This window comes from Mixophyes fleayi, chromosome 1, assembly GCF_038048845.1.
Source record: "Mixophyes fleayi isolate aMixFle1 chromosome 1, aMixFle1.hap1, whole genome shotgun sequence".
NCBI lineage: Eukaryota > Metazoa > Chordata > Amphibia > Anura > Limnodynastidae > Mixophyes > Mixophyes fleayi.
In genome coordinates, this window is record NC_134402.1 from 324204124 (window position 1) to 324222644 (window position 18521).

An 18521-nucleotide genomic window follows, 5' to 3' on the forward strand; every position below is an offset into this window, starting at 1 on the left:
CAACCAATATGGCTTCTACCACTTTTCTTGCCAGTTCTTTCTCCCTGACGTACTTCCGCCCTCACTTGGTGCACAGGTAAACACACTCCGACGGAGACGACTGCTGTTCTTGGCTGCAGCCGGGAGTGGCTTTTGTTTTGGGAGCTGTGGGACCTACAGTATTTGCCCCGTAAGGTCAGACACCATCACTAACTCCTAACTCTGATAATAGCTGCTTATTCAACATCTGCAATGCAATGCAGGTCAGTAACCTGTCAACAAGAGCCATATAGTTTCGTACCCATTAATTAACTGAGAATTATAACTGTACCAGATATATTTTGCAGCTATTACCCCTTAATGCAAAGTTGTGTTAAACATGGAGTTTAACAATAATAGTATTGGGAGTTACAGTACACACTCAATGTCAACAATTAGTATAAATTTGATGATATTAACCCTATCATTATGAGTGTAGTGCAACCTGAAATACATGTGGTTAATGGAACAATGATACTGTACTTGTCAATAGCTGGGTTCACCTTTGATGACAATTGAAAAATATGTAAACAGCAGAATAAAGTGAGTGGGTGACTAGAAGCAAGATTTAAAAAAAAATGGATGTGTATTTATCAAATTACACATCATTATTATAAATGCATCAAGTGCTATACTTTTAAGGGGAGAGAGTCAATTTAATGTGATGTGCCTTCAGAACAGTCCGCAGAGACAATCCATAGAGGTGTGCAGAAATATGAGTGGAATCCTTACTGTAATAGCGGTAATGTCCATTGTGGTGATGTTCATCACGTTGAATTGAATCTCTCCCTAAAATGTATTCTGTTTAAGATGTATGGTACTGACACTGACGGGCACATAAAAGACAGTTAACCCCTATCTAAAGTTATGTATAGTGAATGATACCTTATGCAAGTCATTTAAAAAGTAACTGTCAAAGTAAAGCCTTTCATCTGCATTCAGCACAATGTAAATAAAGCTGATGTACTTACTCTAATTGTTTTCTAACAATATATTATGTTATCTATTCTAGTGCTTTGAAGTTGTCAATCACCAGACAGCATAATGCTGTGTACATGCCATTTATTTTGCTAAGACAATAAGGTGAGCACTGTTTTTATTTAGCTGGTTGAAGTGGGCCACTGGTTTGTTTTAAAGAAGAAAAAACAGTTATATTTAAAAATTGGCACATTATCTAGTTTTGCACTGCAACACATAAGTTACATGAAATGTCAGCAAAAAGTAGTGAATTCAACAGATATCTTAATAGTGTCAGATTTTATGAATACATGAAACAGTCAGGGTGCGTGCATTTAAATGTTTTCCAATAAGTGCCATTTACTATCCATTGATGTGTTGGCTTTTTTGCAATGCCAGACAGTTGGCCATGATAGAAGAGTACAACCTAAATTTGTTACTAGAATGCTGTTTAGGGATTGTCACACTATGTGTGCCAACTAGAGTGAGTAGAATTTATTTGGCCACCCCCAGGCCTAACCTAAACCACTGCACACCTTTTGGAGTTCAAGGTCCAATTCACAACAAAAGCCTTTATAACAGAGATGTAAAAGCTTATGCAGCTTGGAATATAAAATAATATGTTTATTGATAAGCCAAGCAAACATATCTGCGTCTCAAAGTGCCTATAACATTGTGCTAGCCTCTTATCTGCCTCCAAAAATCAGAAATAGGTGAACAGGGTCAGATCAAGTGTAGAAATTTGCATATTGTGATCAAGTTTTCCTTGTTTTCAGTTATGTTACTTTAAGACAGAGAATTCTACTGCTAATATCTGCAGGCTCTTTTTTTTATAAATATAGAGCTCCAAACCTGTGTCAGCTGTGAGTGAATTATATCAAATTGGCGTTACTGCTGGCTTATGCATAATGTGCCAAGGCATTGACTGTATTTCCCAGTTATATATTATATTTCATTGAATTACTGACAGTTTTTTATGATCCTCTTTAATTATGTTTATAATAAAATAGTTTTCTTAATGGCATTCCTCCGTTTTTATTTACATCTCCGATTCGGCTGTAGATCTACTGATGCCGTTATAACTTAATTTGCTTCTTTCAGAGTTGTCAAAAATGTTTGGGGCTACTCAGGTTTCAAAGGCCCAGTTTTTGGACAAGGCAAGGCAGGCACGCGAGGAGAGGAAAGGTCTCAAAGAGCGAGAGAAAGCTGCAGTTAAAATCCAAGGGCTCGTCAGAAGATTTCTCTGTAGATGTCGACTGCAGAGAGAAATCAGGTAACATCTAGAAATCATGATCTTTCAGCCCATCTATACCCCTTTCACATCAAAATCCCAGGTCAGACACGGGATAATGAACACGGTTTCAACCTGTGTTGCAACCCTTAATACCTCTTTCATACAGAGGCATGAACCCAGGAATAACCCAAGTCGCTGCCTTTCACACTGGACCCGTGTCTACCCTGCATTTTCAATTTGAGTGCCTCCAAATCAGTTGCTTTTAACTGAATTTGGGTCAAATAACCCGGGAACACCTTTCACACAGAAGCATATCCGGCTCCAACTCGGGAATAACCCTGGTCATGGACCCGGGTCGCATGACTTGGGTCGCCCAGTTCACACAGACACACAACCTAGGTTATTTCCGGGTCCATGTCTCTCTGTGAAAGGGGTATAAGTGTTTATAAAACACATGAACAAACAGGTCAGAGGAGCAAATTGAGTGATGATTGACTGTACTGTTCAAGTTTAGCATCATCTGTGGAGTGTGTTTTTTTTTTTTTCCCATTTGCTGAATACAGACAAGAAGTGGATGAGTTTCTAGAAGGCACAGAAAATGGAACCATCAAGGCCAATGCACTCTCTATCTTCAGAATAGCTCGTAAAATGCTGATAATATTCCGGCCACAACAAGACAGAGTGGTGGGTGTTATTGTTGCTTACATTAAAAAAAAATCTTTACACTAAAAATAGCAAACTTGATCTTCCTGTTATATTCACAATTAGATATGGTGCCTATGCTTTTGAATAGTAATTTGGTAGTTAATGTGCAAAAATAATTTACAATATCATTTTTAATTTACACTTACTCCAACATCCCTTGCTGAGGTTTTACACACACACACACACACACACATATATATATGTTAACCCGTGCATGATACTCATGCATTCTAGTCAAATCAAGCTACTTAAGGTGTTTAAAAGGTTCTTGTCATGCATTTGGGCCATAGCCCAGGCCTCCTCAGGGGAAGAGCGTTACTTCCCGACGCAAGCGCCCTTTTTTAACGTGGTTTTGTCCACATGTCACCACCTCATTATTCTTCTCCATCACCTCATCCTTCATTTTCATCGCCACATCTATCCAGATGTCTATCCAGACACAGGGATCTCTCTCAGCGGTCCTGAGTATCACACTCCTCTCACTCTGTCACCCACGGCAACCACCAACCACTCCCCACTGTCACCCCCGGCAACCACAAACCACTCCTACCTGTCACTTCTCCTTCAAGAAACATATATATATATTTTTAAAATCTTTCTAAACACTTTTAACAATTAACAAATTAAATTAACAAATTAAAAACATCTTAGTATACCAAATTTCAGCCCTTTCTGGGTTTTTTTTTTCCACACACACTAAGAATTTAGTAGGTCAGTGTATAACTCCGCCCAGCAGGTGGCGCTGCAGCTTGGTTTTATTTTTTCCACACACAGACACACTAACACACGCCACTAGACATTTATATTATAGATATATATGTACCTTATATAGATTTATCATATTAGTCATACTCATACTTTAGTAGAGTGCTAATCGAATACTTTTGGTTTTGCAGAGGTTTGAAAAACTGTGTCGCTATATCCTTAACAGTATGGAGTATGAGAATGAACCTAAGGTATGTGTTGAAGACTACATTCTGTAGTGATATCTCCTGTGACTAGAGTACTACATCACATACACTGGAAACAAACTGCATAGGGATACCCACAATGGCATTTATAGCTCTACTTAAACTGTCTTCTCATGGACTTAAATAGTGGGCTTATTGCATAAAATGTGTTTCATACACCAAGAAGATTGTGAATGCTCATTTAAAAGGAGAGGAGAAACCCTAAACTAATAGAACTGTGAATGTATTTTAAGAGTGAGAGAATATATATAATGTATATATATGTATAATAGTCCTGACCACCCCTTTGCTGAAAGCAGACATCTCTAGTCTGTTATCCACTTAGGGCAGGATGTACAAATCCCTGGAGCCAGTTGGCCAATGTTCCTTAAACATTACTGCTTATGCTTAACATTTATAGTAATTTATATTGATGTCAATGGATGCATTTTCCCATACGTCTACTTGTATTTATTTCTGACTGACTGACCTCTGAATTATACATTATTTTTTCCACCATTGCTTTAAGAGTTCTTTTATGCTTTAGCTTGCATTACTATGGGGCAGTGCATATATTTTTAGCATCCTTCAAAACCTATAGCTACAAAATTCTGCTATTTGTATTTGCGATGAAGCTCTAGCCAGTAGCGTGACACCTGATCACTGTATCACCCAGCCCCATATAAATAATTTGTGGTTGGGGAGCAGTGATGGTTTCATCCCTCTGGAGGCCCCCCACTCTGGATTTCTAAGCATGCACAGTGATGCCTCACTGGGGGCATCTGAAAACCCCAAGAAGGACTTCACTGTGTATGAACCAGCCCCTGCTGCTCCGCCTGTAGGTTTGCCTCTGGCTCCAACACATTTACATTTGTAACTAATCAGTAGTTTTCAGGCTTCATGCATAAAAATGGGTTGCTACTCAATTAGATTGGTTATTGATATGGCAACAATCTATTTATATCATATATTTATGTGCTGTATATATAGAAAATGCTCATTGGCCAGGAATGTGTTATAGACCTTCCATTATATTGTATGATTGTCAAAGCAGAGACTATAGAGATCGACATTAGTATCTTAGAGGTAGCCACTTTCCCAACTCTCTCTTGCAGGTCTGGTTTGTGTCTCTTGCTCTGTCCAAGGATCTCACTCTCTTGTGGATAAAGCAAATAAAGGACATTCTATGGCTGTGCTGTGAATTCCTCAAGATATTAAAAGTGAGTCCTGTATCAGGAGTTTTATTTATTTATAGCCATACACAAAAATGTGATACTAATGCCATTTTCATTCTTTACTCAGCCGGACATCATGCAGGATTCCAAAATTATCACCCTCTACCTCACTATGTTGGTCAACTTCACAGACACCTCCACCTGGAAGACCTGCAGAGGGAAAGGTATGATCTCACTGTACCTGGTTCTAACCCTGCTACTAGTGATTTAGTATGTTTATTCTTACTTATATTAATGTAAATGAGTAGATATTGCTTTCACTGTAGGTAGTTATACATACAGATTAATTACAATCACTGTATTTTAATGCTTTGGAATGAAGGTTGGTGATGATCTCTTATAAGGGCAAAAAAAGACTGGACCAGATGTCCTTATAGAAATATATCTTATAGTGATGATTAAAAAATTTGTATAAGGTTCAGGGGCCAGCACGAAGCTTTGCGGTTGCCTACTGAACCACTGAATGAGTTACATAATGTGACTCATCCAGTGATTTTATTGCCCCCGCACTGCGTCTCGGCGGCTGATTTGAAGGAGTAGCAGCGTCTTACATGTGAAGCTCTGGACTGCTGCTCCTCCTCCACATCAGTGTTACACTGAGAGTGTGGATCTTGGCTATGATGTCGCAGGGCCCTGATTAGGTTGTTGGCATTGTCAAAGAAATAATGTTTTGGGGAATGATAAAAACAAATTTACAGATGTGGAAGACCATTCTCCACCTAAGGATGTGATGGGACATCCAGCTGTACAGTTTGTAGTAGTGTAATTCCCATAGGGAGCATGTTGGTTCTCCTCACTCGTATATACTAATGGGCAGATAATTGTCCCATCTAAATATCAGGAGCAGTTTGAAATTGACTAAATATTCACATTGCTTCATGTTCCCAGAGATTAAAATTGATTCTGTGTTTACCAACTTGCAGGAGAAAGTCTGAGACCTGCAATGAACCATATCTGTGCAAATATCATGGGCCATCTCAATCAGAAAGGCTTTTATTCTGTGTTACAGGTATGCATTTAATAGTCTTGTAATACATTGATGTTGTGTTCATGAGGTGACAATCTTTTCTGCTATGTAAGGCAAGTTATAGTATGTACAAATATTGAATATTAGAAGAGGCAGATAAGTTGTATACTGTATTTTAATTGTTTGGAACAACTAGTTACAAAGAACATTTAAAACAATAAGACAGAAAAAGGGGAAAATGACTTAATTATGAACTGAAATGTGTACTGAGCCCAAAAACATAATGTTCATAAACATGGAATGTTAGTGTATCCTGTAATGCCCCTTAGCTCAATATACTGTAGCAGATAAATGTTTCCTGAGTACAATGACTCACAATGCTATTACATGTTTCATTTAGTAAGCATCTATCCAATGTTTGCTGTTCTACTTCTGCTAGCAGTGTTGTTAAGTACCAAACAAAAAGACAATTATTGTCGATGCTTATCCTTAACACTGCATACCTGTGTGTATCTAGCAAAATGAAAACATGAGGTATTAGTTCATATTTTGATCAAAACATTTAAGCCTGCATCCCAACGTCAAGGGTACCTCATTGTATGCAGGTCCTACACTGACCTATATGCTTTAAACACTGTTAAAATTCAGTTCAAATCAGATGCACTTACCTCCCAGGTATAGGGGATTACATCTAGCAAAGGCTGGCTTGTGAGCCTCACCCAAATGTGCCTTAAATAGGCTTGATGGATAGCTGCTATGACAACATAAGGCAATATTTTGACACAAAAAAATAAAAATACAAGATCATTTATATAAACAAGCTACAAATAGCATTCACAATTATACAATATATTTTGATGTTTTAGAAGCTTATTAGTTATTAATAGCTTTATTTAAGACAACTTGTGTTTTAGGTTAAGTGCGATTTAAAGGGATCTTATGGTGTTTTTGTTTTTTTCTTAAATCAGAAAAGTTTTATTGAGAGTTTTCAATTGTTAACACACAACAATACTAAACTAAGCCCTTGCAGGGGCAATAACAGGTGTCATGAAGAACAACAATGAACAAATTAGTGAAAGGAGCATAGACATTATGGTGTTTAATTTACATATAAACATAGATTTAAAAAGGGCTGAGTTATCTATATTTGCAGATAACAATTTTGCATAGAAGGTTCACCCTTCACCATTTTATCTTTTAAAAAATAGTCCAGTATTGTTGGAGCTGTATGTGCTATTACTATGCTTATTCTCCCGCAAAAGCTTGTAGCTTTTCTCTACTCTGTGGTTAAACAAGAATCATGAGCGTTCCTCACCCCTTTTCCACAAAACTTAGTACACCCCTCATAAAGTGCTGATATAGCAGTCAGGCGCGGGCTGGGAGAGGGAAGCCCGGGGGGCACAGAGGCGACCGCATCACATTACACGGCCGCAACGCCTGTCATGTGATGCGGCCGCCTGTGCGCTGACGCGGCCGCATCTCATTGCATCCGGGGGGCTGCCGGCCGGCCTACCCCCCCGGCCCTAATAGCGGTAAGATTGGGCGGCCCGGGGGCTGCTGCCCCCCTGCCCCCTGGGCCAGCCCGCCCCTTATAGCAGTAATGTTCAAATATAACAGATTGGAGTGTTTTTAACATGACCAAGTCTGAAGGCCATGGCTGCCTCTAATCAGCTGTCATTGACAACTTCATCCCAGTTTACATTCAGAATTCTCTGGGCTGTAATGCCGGAGACCACAGCCAGACAGGGTGTGTACCGTGGGAAGGGCCTTGGCAGTTCTACTACTGGCACAGAGAAGGACTTTCTTTTAGAAAATTGTTTGACTGGAGTTTTCCACCAAAAACAACACTTCTAGCATAACAAAGTAATGCTACAAAAATTAGAGACCTCTAAATTATGTATGGTTACTCTGCATAATAACCCTGGTGTCTGCTATCACAGACTGCTAAGAGAATGCAGTTGAAAAGATAAAGTGTTGGGTAAAGGTAAATGTAGATTTAAAAACATTTTTTATCAGCTTTATATTTATTGGAGAAACTGAGAAGTAGAATACATCAATAAGCAAGAATTGTTTTCTCATTATTATATTTTAAAACTCGGAGGGGAGGAAAAGTCAGAAACAGGTGCAGAGCAGTAAAAGTTGAGTTTCTGTACTAACAATAAGCTAATATAAATAATTGCAAGGTGAGGTCTAATATGGCTCTAAGACATCCAGGGAAAAAAAGGTAACTTACATATCTGAAAGGCATATATCGTATGCGATTATCAAGAGGTCCTAGAGACAGCTTCTAGAATATCCAGATAGTAAGATACACTAGTATGACTTGTAGGAGTTGGCGCTCTTGGTATGTAACACCTAGAGCTGTCTGTTAAGTACCAGGGGGCCCATATAGCATAAAATTCAGGGTGTTTATGATTGAAATATATTTTTAATGCTCCCTCACTGTAAATATAAAAAAAATGTTGGTGGAGAGCCCCTTTAGAAGCATGAAACATTGTATTTATCATCAGGGTAGTGTCCTTTAGAAAGAAAGTTGTTTTTTTAAAAAAATAGACTTCTGGTTCATTATTTTCTTGAATAGTGCAGATGCCAGTAAATGTACATACGCATCTAATTAGCATTACGTCTTCTATAGCAGATAAGAGATTCATCTAATACAGTTTAGTGAGTATTACCAATAATGCTTAGTGTTTTGGCTTTCTCCAGACTACTAAAAAGTAACTGATGAGCTCAAAATAATACATACAATATTAGTAAACAGAATTGTTTCTAAGGTTCCACATATTAAATAAATGATTTGGCAATGTTTCCATAAGATTTTTTCTTAAATACATAAATAGCTATATTAATTAGCTCTGTCACAGCCAGGGTGACCTCATGTTTGTACAAAAGTAATGGTGTTATAAATCCATTTTTCCACCTCATGATCCCATTATGTAGATTCACTTTAAATACATTTGTATTCATGTGTATGTACATTTTTATCATTTACAATGTGGGCACCATCATATCTTTTTGTTTGTATTAGTATTAACACTTATGTCATTTAATTGTGAATGTATCTTGTTTATTTTAATATCATTTTGAATCTTGTGATTCTTGTCATTATGTGTAATGCTAAAATAAATTATTCTGAGTGGAAAAACAATTTCTTTGCAGATCGTTCTCACTAATGGCCTGGCCCGATCACGCCCATCTCTGTCCAAAGCCACCTTAACAGCCCTGTTTTCTCTGGCATTACGGTGAGAATCTCCGCATTGGTTGCAAAGCGGATGGGATAGTAATTGTAATATTGAATAACTAATTATTTAGTAAATGTATTTGCTTTTTACTTCTCATTAGACTTTTTGCTGAATAACACAAGGGTAATTGTGAGGATACCAACCCTAGCTGGGATGGCAGTTACCCTTGATGGGATTCAACTCACTCGGGTAGACCAGAGTATATCCAAAATTAGGCTTTATTACGAGAGCACAACACCACAAGACGTTCTCAAGATACAGGGTAAATGGTAGCATGTACCCTCCATCAGCCTCTTGCAGTCAGCACTCCAAAGTAATAATCTCATGTTTCATGGTCTTATCCTCCCGCAATATCACCACTACCATTTAGCTAGACAGTTACCATGTCGCCCAGCCTGGGTTACTGGCTCACACAAACCCTGTCCTGGTAGGGTTTCCTCCAGTGGCACTACAATGCCTGGCCAGAGTCCTTTTTGCTGATGTCTTGTACACCAGGATCCTCCAAGCTAGAATAGCTCTCTTGGCTCTCCCTATAGTCTTGGCTGTATACACAGGGAGTAGGGTCATGTATACACAGGGAGTAGGGTCAAATGTCTCAATCATCCCCCTTTCAGCAGGGGTCTATCAGTGGACACTTTATCTGTTAGACGTACCATCTCTATTACCTTGATTATACAATGGACTGGCTTAACTCAATTAGCTATTTGGCTGAATACACTAAACAAAGGGTTACAATATGACATCAAGGAATGACACTTCACGCTTGCGTGAAACAAGACATTTGACATATATCTGCAACATTACACAATCTGAGTCTGTGAAACATTTTGATGCAATAACATTTATATTGATAAATATTAATACATTTCCCAATGCTATTTCAGCCTGTATATTAGTGTGGATGCACATTGCATATCATCTAGAAGTTCTAACCTAATTACCTCTCAGATTACCTGTTGACCTAGCTAATTAACATGGGCTGCCAGTTAGCTATGTCAAGTTACTCAGACATTGTTCTGATTACAAACCAGGTCTACGCCACACCTCATAACAATGGGCATTTGAGACAAATGGTAATTACCTTAGGACAGCAGAAGTAATTTTTCTTGTGTTAGCTGTTATTTTCACACAATATGGCAATATTATTTTTATTTCTAATACATTGAATTCCCCCCATACAATATTGCAGGTAATAGCAAAATGTACCTAATAAAATGAAATAATAATACACCGATGCTCTGGTGTATATACTTACACTGGGCCAAGGATTAAAAAGTACATTAAACTGTGAGAAATGGGTGATGAATAAAAAGTTGTCAGTCCAGTAGCACCCTGTTTCGTGACAGTAATAGTGTAAAACACTTGTGGTTTTATGTCATGGTGTTACACTTCTATTGAACCAGTATTTAATGTAGTTGGAATAGGCTGAAGCAACTTTGTGGCATTACTAGATGCATTTTGAGATATGATTCTGTAACAGTCTCCTAGTTCTTGTGGCACACATTGCCTATGTATTTTGAGACTGCTTTGGATGTTCCTACGGTGCCTATGTCAGTTGCTAGTTGTAGTTTTAATAGTATACGTACATTCATTGTCTTTATACTGCACTCTAGGGGGTAAATGTCTTAACCTGCAGATTCATCAAATTGTGATATTCGCGATTGTGACGGCCATATTTAAAAGAAGATTTTTACTCACCGTAAAATCGATTTCTCTTACTCCATTGGGGGACACTGCGAGACATTGGAGGTATAGTAGGTGGGACTAGGAGTTTAGGCACTTATCAACTTGTTTGTTCCTCCCCTACTATGCCCCTCCTATTCAGTTCAGACCTCAGTTTTGTGTAACCAAGCTAGGAAGAAAGGAGAAGCAATACAGAATATAGCTCCAAAAACAGCACTACTTTCAGAGCAAGAGAGGTTGCACAGTGTCCCCCAATGTAGTAAGAGAAATCGATTTTACGGTGAGTAAAAATCTTCTTTTCTCTTTCCTACCATTGGGGGCCACTGCAAGACATTGGGGACATACCATAGCTGCCTCTAAGGGAGGGATTGCTCTGGAACAGCTGCGCACAACATCCTGTGCCCAAAGCTCGCATTAGTGGATGCAAAGCCATGCAACCAAGAAACTGCAGAAGATGTGGGCGTTGCCACCCTGCACAACGGCTTTACCGAAGCACCCTGAAGTGCCGTCCAAGAAGCGCCAACTACCCTGGATAGTGAGCTCTAAAGTCACCAGAACAGGAAAAGGGTTGCGAACATCCCACCGAATGGTGGAAGGAATGTAGCGGGCATGAGACTGTCTGGAAACTGACCAGCCCTGCTATTGAGTATCCGAAAGGATGAAGAGGACATTAGTCTCACGGATAGAGACCCTGTGGTCAATCTGGCACCGAACAGCACGGACCACATCCAACTGATAAAGTGTGTCACTGAGACGTGTGAAACCCCTAGGATTCACACCAAACGCTGTACTGTTTCCAGACAAATTCAGCGGATGAGGAAAATGCCTTACAGGCTCTATTCAAGGTACAATGCATTTTCCTGCAAAGAACCTCTAGCCCTAAGGTTAGGTTCTCCAATGCCACGGCGCCAAGCTAGACGATAAAAAGAGTGGCAGAAAGAGGGCCCCGACTGTTCAGATCTGGTCACAGAGGTAGGCGGAAGGGAGGTGTCGCCACCAGCAGCCAATGTCTGAGAACCATGCTATGCGAGGTAAATGAAGGGCCACCAGGATAGCTGGAAGCCGCACTCCTCTAGAAAACTCTTTAGCGCCCGTGAGAACCTGGGACATGGAAGTGACAGGTACACCAGACCGAAGCTCCAGGTAACATCCTGGCATAAGAAATTCTACTTAAGGATCTCTTAATTATGAGCTAAAGGGGTGACCTGAGAAATAAGTAAGGACACCCTGGGGACTAAGTCTGGAGTGCCCCCAAGACTCCACCAGGAGGGCAAAGGACATCTCTGTGGATAGACCACCCCCCCTGGTTAATTACCTGCCTGCTGAGACTCGCGGCCTCCCACTTATTCATGTCGGGATAAAAAGTATGGGAACATCACACGCTGCTCAGGCCATAAACTGGTCGTCTTTCGCACTGCCCTCGGGCCGGATGTTCCCTTGTGATGCTACAGATATGCAACAGCCGTGGCATTATCTGATTGATTGTCTAGAGGTTTCCTGATCAGGACCTGCTGGCCCTGACGCCACATCCTGTGCACCAGATTTGAAAGAACAGTCTTCTTGGGAGGACCCAAAAGACCCTGGAACGCTAAGGATTCTATTAATCCGACCTCTATCTAACAGACTGGGGTCCAGGACCTGGTGAACGACTAACCTCACACCTGACTGTCTGGCTAACCACTGCGAGAGAGATAGACGTGTGGGCTTGGACAGAGTGATGATCTGCGAGTCCAATAACCTGGGAACCAGCCCCTTTCTGGAGAATTTACCTCTGGCGATGTCGAGAGTGGAGCATGTAAACATTACTGCCTTGAACGTTGGTACTCTGTTTTCCAGAAGCCTCATGCAACTGAGAAGAGAAAACTTCTCTCCGCACCAGGAGCATCCTTTTCCTTCGCTGAAATGAGAGAGCCTTGTCTCCAATAGGATGACCCTGTGGGTCACAGTACAGAAGATGAGGTCTAAGAAATGTATCTTCTGTGGCAGATTGTGTGGGGACCTATGTAGTTTCCGCACTCAGACGTGCGCTTCCAGGAACTGGATGGAGATCTGTGAGAGAGAGATGACAGAGCCCTTGGAAAGAGGTCGTCCAGACAGGGTACTATCATGACTCGCTGGGTGCGCCGTAGCCCTGCCATGGCCGCCATAACTTTGGAAACTCACGAGGCGCAATGTCCACAATGAAAAGGCAGGACCCTGAGCCGGACCTGAAACTTCTGTACCGCCAAAGCAGGAAAAAAACACCGGTTCCACCTTTCCCGACTGTTGCATGTAAGAAAACCTACCTGATGTATATTGAGGCCAGGAACTCTCTCTGTACACTGCCTGCAATAACTGTGTAGTGACTACATCTGAAACAAGAGAACACAGGCCTGCCTGCTGAGGGACTGCAAGTTTAAATGTAACGAAAGGATCCGTCTGTGGGCCAGGAAGAGGTTGGAATAAAACACCCCAACCTCCGGGAATACCAGCAGGTATATAGGTTCCTCACCTAACTGCACCTGTGCAGGTACTATATGCTCCTATGGGAGCTAAAAAGTGACTATGCGATGGAGCAATAGGTTTAAGACCACACTTGACGTGGCCTAGTGAAGCTGATGAGAAGAGATGTACGCTTACCTCCAGTGGCCACTGGAGACTACACTGTAATTCTGCAAAAGAGAAAAGCTCGGTTCTTAAAACGTCCTCCAGAATACCTCTGGTAAACTGCTCTGACCGTGGCTGAATGGCCCCTTTTTTAAAACCAAGCTATGATCCTGTTGGGTGTAAACAAACTGCCAGCCGTCACTTAAGATGAGTGGAGACCAGGTTACACTTCTTGTCAGAGAGACCCTTATAGAAAAACCTTCTATGGGCGCCTGCCCTGCGTAGGTTGGGATAGCAGAATAAGTGAATCTAACTATTTTCTCTGCCAGGGGAGGAAATAGAGATGAAAATCTGCCCAGTCTAATTGTTTATTTGGCTTTTTGCCAAAGGTCAGACACACTGCCCAACATCTGAGGAGGTGCGGCTGGGGCCGCAGAATCAAGTTCTGCAAGGGTTAAAGTGTGTGATGCTTAAGCTGAGACTATCCATCCTGAAAGTGGATGTGGAACTTTCAGAGTTAACAATGTTTTTTGTCTGTATATCAAGATCCAACTAGCGTCCTCTGCTGAGGAATGGACCATATCCTGATCTTGACTATGAACAACTCTGAACAACCAAATTATGCCTACCCCTGTGAGATGGTGAGCAAATGTGTTTCTGTCTGGGTGGACTCAGACCGGGATAGCAACATAGTCGCTTCTGTCTGGGAAGATGTGCCTGCCGCAGATCTAATCTGTGTGGGCTGAGTGTGTGTAGAAAAGGGAGATTCACGTACCTTTTCAGACCCTAACATCAACTTAGTGAGATCGGACATTGATGCTGCCAGTGATTTAGCCCTGACTGGCTTCTCCAGAGCTGCTGATACCGAAGTGGGGGCACCCTGTTCGCAGACCTTAGCATTGTAAGCTGCACAGAGATCATCCGGGCTAAGCTGTTCAAAACATAATATAAAAATATATTTGGCACAGATATAATGCAGGTCAGTCGTACTAGCGAGTCCGTATGAAACGTAAGACAATGTTAAGCAAAGTGTCACAGAATAAAACTAAATCTCAGCATTTTGGTGCATATATAATGCAGTGCAGACATACCAGCGGATCTCTTTCCCCTGGTAGCCCCCTTTTTAGAAATTTTGAAATGTACATGAAATACACAATCACGATAGAAAAATACAGGTCCCCTTTCAGACCTTTTGCAATGTAAGAAAAGTTACACAGGATGAATTGTACATGATGCTACAGTAAAAAAGGTGTCTATATTTATTTAAAAAAAAAAAAGATATATATATAACTACACTTAATATAGTTGTGAAAAACAATAATCAACACAGACTCTACTGTTAAAATAAGACACCAGCATCCTGAGACAAATTGTTCTTAAAACAATTCTGTCCCCTGAGAAGCCTTAAGTCTTAAAAACAGTATAAAGGCAAAAAAACCCAGCTATTTGCATCATAAATAACAATTGGATAATGTGCTATCAGATAGTAGAGGCACAGAGAGATCACCGTTTAGAGCACTGTGTATAGCGGTAATGAGAGTCCTGTAATGGCTACCGTACTGAAGAAACCCGCCAAGGTAACGAGAAGAAGGGGAAAGTTCCACCACCAGGACCATCTCCTCAATGGCCGCCTCCATGCGTAGCCTAACCGCCAATACTAAGTATAGCTGTGGCTGATTTGACACTACGCTGCAGAAAATAGAGCCTACGTCTGCAGCGAGTATTCCGGTCAGCGTGTTGCCTGTTATACAGTGCAACCGCTGCCTGTACCCCTGTAGCGGTAGCGCCCGTTTGAATAGGGGATCTGCCAGCAAGTCCGTCAGTTGAGGAGGCTGTAGGCTTCACTCCCATCCGACACGATTAGCTCCCAATGCGGCCGTCTAGGCAGCTCTGATTAGTGTACCCAGTCTACGCGCTTCCTCAAAATTAACATCTCCAAAACTGAACTCATTGTCTTTCCTCCCCCTAGACTCCCCTCCCACCACATCCTCTCTATCACTGTTAACAATACCACCATCTCCTCTGTCACCCAACTCCGCTGCCTGGGCGTCACCCTCGACTCCTCTCTCTCCTTCGCCCCCCACATCCAATCCCTTGCCCAAGCCTGTCGCTACCAGCTACGCAACATTGCCCGCATCCGGCCCTTCCTCTCCCAAGATGCCACCAAAACTATCATCCACGCACTCATCATCTCCCGCCTTGATTATTGCAACCTCCTTCTTACCGGCCTTCCCCATTCCCATCTCGCCCCCCTCCGCTCTATACTCAATGCGGCTGCAAGGCTCATCTTCCTTTCTCGCCGCTCCTCATCCGCCTCCCCTCTCTGCCTTGCCCTACACTGGCTCCCCATTCCTTACAGAATTCTTTTCAAACTCCTGACCGTCACTTTCAAGGCTCTCTCCCAGTCTACTGCTCCCTATATCTCCAAGCTCCTCTCTATTCACACCCCTGCCCGCTCCCTGCGCTCGGCCAATGACCGTCGCCTCTCCTCCACTCTGATCACCTCTTCCCACTCCAGAATCCAAGACCTCTCCCGTGCTGCCCCCCTTCACTGGAACGGCCTCCCTCGCTCAATCTGTCTCTCTCCCAATCTGTCCTCCTTCAAGAAGGCACTCAAAACTTACCTGTTCCTAAAAGCCTACCAACCTTCCACCTAACCCCCTCATCTCATCTCCTCCGCCTGTTCTCCCCCTCTCTCCTCCCAGCCCCCCTGTTCTCTCCCCACTTCTTCAACTTGCTCCCTGTGTGCCTGAGTTCTGTCTACCCTCCCTTAGGATGTAAGCTCATTTGAGCAGGGCCCTCTTCTTTTTGTTCTCCATACCTGTTCTTCTGCTCCGTCTTTACTGCATTAGCCTGCCTGGAGTCTCTGAAGTTTTGGTATTTTTTGTTTACTGTGTGTTATGTTTCACCTTGTTTAGTCTACTGTTTGTGCTCTGTACGGCGCTGCGGAACTCTTGTGGCGCCTAACAAATAAAGGATGATAATAATAATAATAATAATATTGCTCGTTTTATTTAGGGGAGGGTAACGCAACTGCCGGCAATGGTGAGGGGCGAGGGGAGCTGTAATGCTTCTCACCCCTGCACAGAGACCAAGAGTGAAGGAAGCTGATATGGCTGTGCAGTCCTCTGGGTCTTTAGCAAGGGGCCCCTGCGCTGCACCTGTAAAGGGAGAAAAAAATAAAAATGTGAGAAAACTATTTTCTAACTATAGTATATGCAGGAGCCTATACAAACGTGTCCTATCTCCTAGGCACTTGCAAAAAACTGAGTTCTGATCTGGAGAGGAGGGGCATAGTAAGGGAGGAGTGTGGGGAACAAATAAGTTGATAAGCGCCTAAACGCCTAGTCCCACCTACTATACCCACAATGCCTCGCAGTGTCCCCCAATGGTAGGAGAGTGAAAACGGCAATTTTATTAAAGGCAGAACCCAGCAATTTGACGGAATCTGCTGTTTAAAGACCTGGGGGTAAATGTATTTAAACTGTTTTCTCTACACACGTAACATGTTCTGCTACATGTGATGATAGTACCATGCCTGTTTAGGATTCATGTCTAATGAGTACATGTATTTAGCTTAGTGAATTGTAAGGTTTTGTGTTGGAATTTAGTTGTAATATTATTTTATTTTATTTCTCCAGTCCTGTGGTGGCTGCGCAGTTTTCTGACCAATCCTGCTCCGCTCATTCCTGATCAACATAATGTCTGTTCCAGCTCTGATTTCTCACCTGTCTACCCTGACTCCAGATGTAAGTTGATTTTTCCAAACTCTTAACTACATTATTCAATGCAAGGGAGATTACAAATGTGATGGCTAGCCTTAGTGCATTATGGGGCAAATACAAATGTGTACAAAAAAACAAAATCGCTGCGTAGTGTCCCAAAACGACCATGAGACACTACACAGTGATTTTTTTTGGTGAAATATTGGCTCACTTTTGTACGCACCCAATAGAGACATGAACAAAAGTAAGCGTTACTTTTTACTGTAAAAATGCGCAGCTGCGATGTTTCCTTGGAAACATAGTGGCTAATTGAATATGCCCTTATATGTGTGTTAAAGTGCTCAAGCTCAGTGTATTGCAATTGGAAAATAAGTGGGTAAATCTGAACAGTATTATTTAACTATGAAAGAGACAGGTTGACAGGTGTTGCTCACATACAGATGGATAAATTGCATAATCACTTTCATTCTGTGTTTCTGTGTCCTTTCAGCGATTGTCAGTGATAGAATCTAATGGGCTTTTTCATAAATTCATTTTGTTCCTGAGTCGGGAAGAACAGTGCAGAGATGTATGCGTGTGTCTGGAAGGAAGCCACTCCCTCTGCTTGCTAGGTAGTTGTTACTTGGAATGTGTCAATATTATGAGAGCTTCCATATACGCAAATACACATTAGGCTGGGTACACACTATACAAAATTTCTCCTGATGCAATATCCTTACCGATTCTACCAACAATTAAGCAAAAAAAAAAAGTTCCGATCAGTACGTTGATTCATGTGTGCACACTAAACACATATTACAAAATTTACCTTCAGATCTGTGCTCTTTATCTGTCATAACTATCGTCTGAAAGATGGTGACTCTGCCACACTCCATAGAGAATCTATGGACACGGCCGGTTGTGAGTGCATACACACTGCTGAATTGGAACGACATTGTATCCATCATTGAACAACATTTTTAGTCCGATTTGAAAATCAAATGAAACGATACGATGAGCTTTGGGACGATAATCACTCTTCGTCGCAGTGTACACACTAAATGCGATTTCAGGCCGTTTGATTGGCCAGATAATTGGCTGAAAACACTTTTTAGTGTGTACCAGACTTACATGTTCTTAGTAAGCTAAATCATTTTCATGCATGATTCTCTGCTTAGTAGTAAGGACTTTTCTAGTGAGTCTGTGAATACTCAAAGTATTCCCTCTGCTATATTGTAAA

The 18521-nt window shown here is 41.5% G+C and overlaps 1 protein-coding gene across 1 annotated transcript in view; it reads left to right on the forward strand.

The window, feature by feature from the left end:
- The first annotated feature begins 71 nt into the window (after positions 1-71).
- Positions 72-18521, forward strand: part of UBE3B (ubiquitin protein ligase E3B) — a 52723-nt gene continuing 34273 nt past the window's right edge. Inside the window, 12 exon segments of the mRNA XM_075210926.1 lie at positions 72-242; positions 1031-1101; positions 2077-2248; positions 2773-2893; positions 3811-3870; positions 4980-5084; positions 5167-5263; positions 6023-6108; positions 9226-9308; positions 17219-17249; positions 17252-17326; positions 17793-17913. Coding sequence (XP_075067027.1) covers positions 2088-2248; positions 2773-2893; positions 3811-3870; positions 4980-5084; positions 5167-5263; positions 6023-6108; positions 9226-9308; positions 17219-17249; positions 17252-17326; positions 17793-17913 — 940 coding nt within the window. The 5' untranslated portion in view covers positions 72-242; positions 1031-1101; positions 2077-2087.